The sequence below is a fragment of the Neomonachus schauinslandi genome, chromosome 6, assembly GCF_002201575.2.
Source record: "Neomonachus schauinslandi chromosome 6, ASM220157v2, whole genome shotgun sequence".
Lineage (NCBI taxonomy): Eukaryota > Metazoa > Chordata > Mammalia > Carnivora > Phocidae > Neomonachus > Neomonachus schauinslandi.
The window spans coordinates 124,025,726-124,031,725 of record NC_058408.1 but is presented as its reverse complement, the minus strand read 5'-3'; the positions used below and the strand labels follow the sequence as shown (position 1 = coordinate 124,031,725).

At 47.9% G+C, this 6,000-nt stretch overlaps 1 protein-coding gene across 3 annotated transcripts in view; it reads left to right on the top strand.

The window, feature by feature from the left end:
• The first annotated feature begins 345 nt into the window (after positions 1 to 345).
• Positions 346 to 6,000, top strand: part of RRP12 (ribosomal RNA processing 12 homolog) — a 29,273-nt gene continuing 23,618 nt past the window's right edge. For 2 of the 3 annotated variants that reach the window (XM_044916568.1, XM_044916567.1), the window contains exons 1-3: positions 346 to 563; positions 1,314 to 1,543; positions 3,710 to 3,793. In XM_044916568.1, the coding sequence (XP_044772503.1) occupies positions 425 to 563; positions 1,314 to 1,543; positions 3,710 to 3,793 (453 nt within the window). In that variant the 5' untranslated portion in view covers positions 346 to 424. Of the gene's footprint in view, positions 564 to 1,313; positions 1,544 to 3,709; positions 3,794 to 5,267; positions 5,345 to 5,827; positions 5,934 to 6,000 lie in introns of all 3 variants that reach the window. The other variant, XM_021700254.1, reaches the window with a different exon arrangement.

Sequence of the window (6,000 nt, the reverse complement as noted above, 5' to 3'; positions counted from 1 at the left end):
GGGACAAACTGATTTTCTACTCTTTCAGGTCTGGCCAGGTTTTGACTCTTTCAGATAAATTTGTTTCCAAGCTTTACTTTCGAAATTAGATCTTAAAAAATAATACAAACAGACGTTTGATTGTTTTTTAACCTGCAAAGTAATTCTGGTTTTATAAGGCTCACTCTTGTGGCCAAGAACCGATGCCCTGGAAGATAAGCCCTAGGGAATCCCTAGCACCCCATCTCTGAGCGTCTCAGGGATCCGGGAGCCTGGAGGAAATGTAAAACCGGATGTTGACTATTTCGCCATAGAAACAGACGCGAATCCGGAAGTTACGTCAGAGAAAGAGGAAGTGAAGTAGTCTACTTATCCACGTGGGTTCTGCGCGTGTTTCCCGGTCTCTGGTAGCCGGTGCTTTAAGCTCTGTCCCGGCGTAGTCGACATGGGTCGCTCGGGGAAGTTGCCCTCCGGTGTCTCGGCCAAGTTGAAACGCTGGAAGAAAGGCCATAGTAGCGACAGCAACCCTGCCATCTGCCGCCACCGCCAGGCCGCCCGCAGCCGCTTCTTCAGCCGGCCCTCAGGTAGCGGGGTTGAGACTCCCGACGAGCTGACGGCGGGGTTGTGGCGGGCCTGGGTCTGATGGTCTGGGCTTCTCTGGAGGCTCCGGGGCCCAGGCGCTGGACGTTTCTTCTCGTAGAACGTCGCATGTGGAGCCTGCTGTAAAGACCCACCCTCCCCGTTTGACAGATGGGGAAATTGAGTCGACAGTAGGGAAATGACTAGCCCTGGGTACCACGGGTGTCAGAGTTGCGACTTGGCCATAATTAACTTTGGGGGAGTCTTTTTTTTTTTTTAAGATTTTATTTATTTATTTGACAGAGAGAGACATAGCGAGAGAGGGAACACAAGCAGGGGGAGGGGGAGAGGGAGAAGCAGACTCCCCGCCGAGCAGGGAGCCTGATGTGGGACTTGATCCCGGGACTCCAGGATCATGACCTGAGCCGAAGGCAGTCGCTTAACCGACTGAGCCACCCAGGCGCCCCTGGGGGAGTCTTTACAAAGTGTTTCCACCTGCATTTATTTCCCCGCGCCGGCTCCCGCCCGCACTTAATCCGTCGGGACACGGGAGCAGAAACTTTTACCTGGCGGGTTCCCTGCCTGGGTTTCCTAAGTTCTAGGCATATAGTGGGCCGATGAGGCAGGCCATGTTCAGAATTCAGCCTCTCGAGCGAGGGGCCTGGACTCTGCTAGTTTTTGGCGTGTGGGTGGATCCCGGCCAAAAGGAGGTTCGGGTGGAAGTGAGGGTCTCACCTGTGCCTCCGGGTTTTCAGGAAAAAGTGACCTGACAGTTGATGCGGTGAAGTTGCATAATGAGCTGCAGTCCGGGTCCCTGCGTCTGGGCAAAAGCGAAGCCCCTGAGACGGCCATGGAAGAGGAGGTGGCCTCCGCTCTCACGGAGAAGTCCTCGGGTACCTTCCTGAGCGGCCTCTCGGACTGCACAAATGTCACCTTCAGCAAAGTGCAGCGCTTCTGGGAGTCCAACTCGGCTGCTCACAAGGAGGTAGGGGGGAGGGTCAAGAGGACTTGGGATGGTGAGGAGGAGCCAGACTCAGGCTTTTTAGTTTTTATTTTCTCCCAGTGCTGGCTCACTGCTGCCCTTGACAGCTGGTATTTTTGGATGGCGTGTCATCTCTCCCACCCTTTGTGTTCCCTACTCACTAGCTCTCCTAGGGCGGTTTCCACTTTCTGCTTTTTTCTAACAACATCTCCCCTACTCAAGTGTAGAGTCCTTCGGGTTAGAAATATTTTCCAAATACTTATTTTATCCACTGTACCTAATGCAGGACTTTTTACATAGAATATTTTCAAGACACATTTGTTGAGTAAATTAGTGCTGAGTAACAATGGATAGAAAATGTCTTATCTAACGAGAACCAGATTTTATTTGTAGTTTTTAGTTAATGCTTTTAAATTATCCATATTTATATTCATTTTTTAAATGAAAAACGTCAAAATTATAAATGGTACCAAAGTGACGGGAGTACAATAAAACATGAAAGTTGTTCTCCCAACTTAACTCCTTCGTGGCAGTTAGTGTTGATGGCTCATCATGTGTCTACCTAGCCCAGCACTGTCCAACACATGGTACAAGCCACATAAGTAATTGTAAAGTCTTAGTAGCCACGTTTAAAAAAAGTAAAAAGCAAATGAAATTAATATTAATAATAAACTTATTGTATTTAAGTATTGTCATTTCAACCTATAATCAATATAAAGTGAGATGATTTACATCTCTATTTGGATGGTAACTCTTCTTTGAAAGTACTTGATTTGGTCGTGAAATTTATAATTTCAGAAGTAGGTTCGTATTTCCAAGTTGTTCTAAATCTGTGTTTTCATAAAACTTACAGTCGAAAAGTAGATTCATATATCTAAGTTGTTTTAAATCTGTGTTTTCAGGGTACCTGGGTGGCTCAGTCAGTTAAGCATCCAGCTCTTGATTTCGGCTCAGGTCATGATCTCAGGGTAGTGGGATCGAGCCCTGAGTTGGGCTCTGTTTTCGGCGGGGAGTCTGCTTGGGATTCCCTCTCTTCCTCTGCCCCTCCCCACCACTTGCATGCATGCAAGCACTCTCTCTCTCAAATAAATAAAATCTTAAAAAAAAAAAAAAAGTGTTTTCCAATAAGTAGATCAAGTATTCATTTTTTTAAAAAGATTTTATTTATTAGAGAGCGAGAGTGAGAGCGTGCGTGCTTGTGCACAAGAAGGAGGGGGGAGGGGCAGAGGGAGAGGGACAAGCAGGCTCCCCACACAGGGCTTAATCCCAGGATCCCAGGATCATGACCTGAGCAGAAGGCAGACACTTAACCACTTAACCGACTGAGCCACCCAGGCGCCCCTCAAGTATTCATTTTTTTTTTTTTTAAAGATTTTATTTATTTATTTGAGACAGAGAGAATGAGAGACAGAGAGCATGAGAGGGAGGAGGGTCAGAGGGAGAAGCAGACTCCCTGCCGAGCAGGGAGCCCGATGCGGGACTCGATCCCGGGACTCCAGGATCATGACCTGAGCCGAAGGCAGTCGCTTAACCAACTGAGCCACCCAGGCGCCCTCAAGTATTCATTTTTAAACTTAAAATTTACAAAGTAAAGATTCAGTTCTTCATCACACTAGCCATGTTCCAAGTGCTCAGTAGCCTCTTGTGTTCTAGACTTTTTTGTATATTTTTTTATTTAGGTTTACAGATTATATTTTATATGTAGTGTTCTGCAGTTTTTGCCCCACTGAACAAATATATTAATATATTTATATTAATATATTTTGACTGATTTAATATAGCATTGTTCTTCATTCTTTTCAATAGTCCTGTAGTATTTGAATCAATCATTACTTATTATGTAGCAATAGTACTTTATTAATCCTCTGCTGATGGCTACTGTGTTGTTCCAGTTTGTTGCTGCAGTGAGTACACTTGTACCTAAATGTTAGCAATTTTGTGCAGGTATTCCTATAAGAGACAGAGTCTTAGAGGTGGAATTTTGGCAGACATGTCTGCCTGTTTGCTAGGCCTTATGGTGTGTACGCCTGGCTTTGAATGCAGTTCATCTTATCTATCTCTAGGCTGTGTCAGGAGAATAATTTGTGAAGGAGTAAGGAAAAGACACTAGCCCGGGGACAGGATTGGACCTAAAATAGATGTCACAGGTGCCTTCTCCCTTACGTGCAGATCTGTGCTGTTCTGGCTGCCGTCACTGAGGTGATTCGCTCCCAGGGAGGGAAGGAGACAGAGACTGAGTACTTCGCTGCACTGGTGAGTAGGTGTGACTTGGGAGTGGGTGTCCAGAACAGCAGGTTATTCCAGCTGCAGAGAGAAGACGGGTACCCTGGCATGAGGAGATAGAGTAGGACATCCTTGGATAGGCGAAAGTGCTTCAGGGGCACCTGGCTGGCTCAGTCGGAAGAGCATACGACTCTTGATATCTTGGGCCTGTGAGTTCAAGCCCCATGATGGACATAGAGATTACTTAAAAAAAAAAAACCCAGAGTGCTTCATTCATTCTCAGGTGGTGGCTTGGTAAGGCTGGGGGTATTTGCTACACTATCCTTACAGAACAAAAATCCACTGCTCTGGTTGTTGCTGTTGTTTTTTCTTCCCTGATCCATGGAGCTGAGTTAGACCCAGGGGATCCTCTAGAAAAATGGTTGGCAAAGTGTGGCCGGGGCGGAGTGATGGGTGGGGTGGTCCTGAGACCCTTTTCTGGGGTTTGTGGGCTATCAAAATTATTTTCATAATAATACTAGAACATCATTTGGCTTTTCACTCTCATTCTCTCGTGAGTGTACTATGGAGTTTTCCAGAAGTTATCTCATGTCTGATGATATTATTTCAACAGCTAATTGTGCTTTCGTATGCTTCTATTTTAAAAACTTATCAGTTTTAATTTTTAACGTGTTAAGTATCAGTAGATATCACCTATGTAAACAAAACCTCTTTGGGGTATCTTCAAAAAACTCTAAGGGTGTAAAAGTTTGAGAACCACTACTCTGGAACAGGGGTTGGCAAACTACGGCCCATGGGAATAATCTGATCCGTGGCCTGTTTTTGTACAGCCTGGGAGCTAAGAGTGGTTTTTACTTTTTTCTTTTTTTTAAAGATTGTATTTATTTATTTATTTGTCAGAGAGTGTGAGCATGTGCGAGCACACTAACAGGGGGAGCGGCAGGCAGAGGGAGAAGCAGGCTTCCCGCTGAGCAAGGAGCGTGGTGTGGGGCTCCATCCCAGGACCCCGGGATCATGACATGAGCCAAAGGCAGACACTTAACTGACTGAGCCACCCAGGTGTCCCTGGTTTTTACATTTTTAAAGGATTGTTCAAACACACATAAAAGAATATGCAACCGAGACCATATATGGCCTGCAAAACCTAAAATATTTATTATCTGGCCCTTTACAGAAAAAGCCTTCCAACCCCTGCTGTAGAATAATGAAGTAGGTTAGACAGTAACATATGGTCTGTTATGTGCCAGGCGATGTTGTGATCAACACATATGAATTCGGTGCAACCTTGCAACAACTTACTATCTATCTCTGTTTTATAAGGAGGGAACTGAATCACAGAAAGTTTGAGTTGCTAGCCCAAAGTCACACAGTGGCAGAGCTAGGATTTGAACCTCTGACACCAGTGTTCTTGGTCATCACCATCCTGCTGGGCACAGGGTGGCGCCAGCGCCTCATCTGCCCAGCTTACATACTTCCCACTCACCCCCTGTGGTCTGGCCCTCAGATGACAACGGTAGAGGCAGTGGAGTCCCCCGAGTCTCTGGCTGCTGTCGCTTACCTGCTGAACCTTGTCCTGAAGCGGTGAGTCCTGCCCCTGGTCTGAACCCGGAGTCTCTTGGGGAGAAGGGACCCGTTAAGTACCAGCTGGCGTTCTTCAACATGAGGCTCCTGGGGTGGCTTGGGATGTTGTACCGAGTGTGAGCGCCAGCGCCTGGGAAGGGAGCGGCCCTGCTCCCGTGAGGCAATGGCAGAGGACCCCTGGAGGCCTGCAGGTGCGGGGAGGTAGGGAGAGGACTGAGGTGAGCTGGTGAGGGCCCATCTCATGGGTAGTAGGGAATGGGTAGTGGGGAAGGGAGGAGGCGCGGAGCTCAGGTGCCACGGAGAGCGAGCTGGAGTGGTGTCCAGAAGGGTGGGCTCCTGTCCTGACTCCTGCTCGCTTGCTGAGGGACTGGGCCAGCACTGCCTCCCTCTGTCTAGCCTCTGCCTTCAGACCGGGGCTGGGCCTGCTCCAACTGCGCTAGGAGGCCCCCTGGGGTCCTGACCGTGTCTCTTCTCCCCGCACAGCGTGCCCAGCCCTGTGCTCATTAAGAAGTTTTCTGATACCTCCAAAGCCTTCATGGACATCATGTCAGCCCAGACCAACAGTGGCTCCACCTCTGCCCTCCGATGGGTTAGTGTCTCGGTCTGTTTCCCCTCCGCCGTCTTCCAGAGCCCCGCAGATTTGGCTGGAGCTTGGA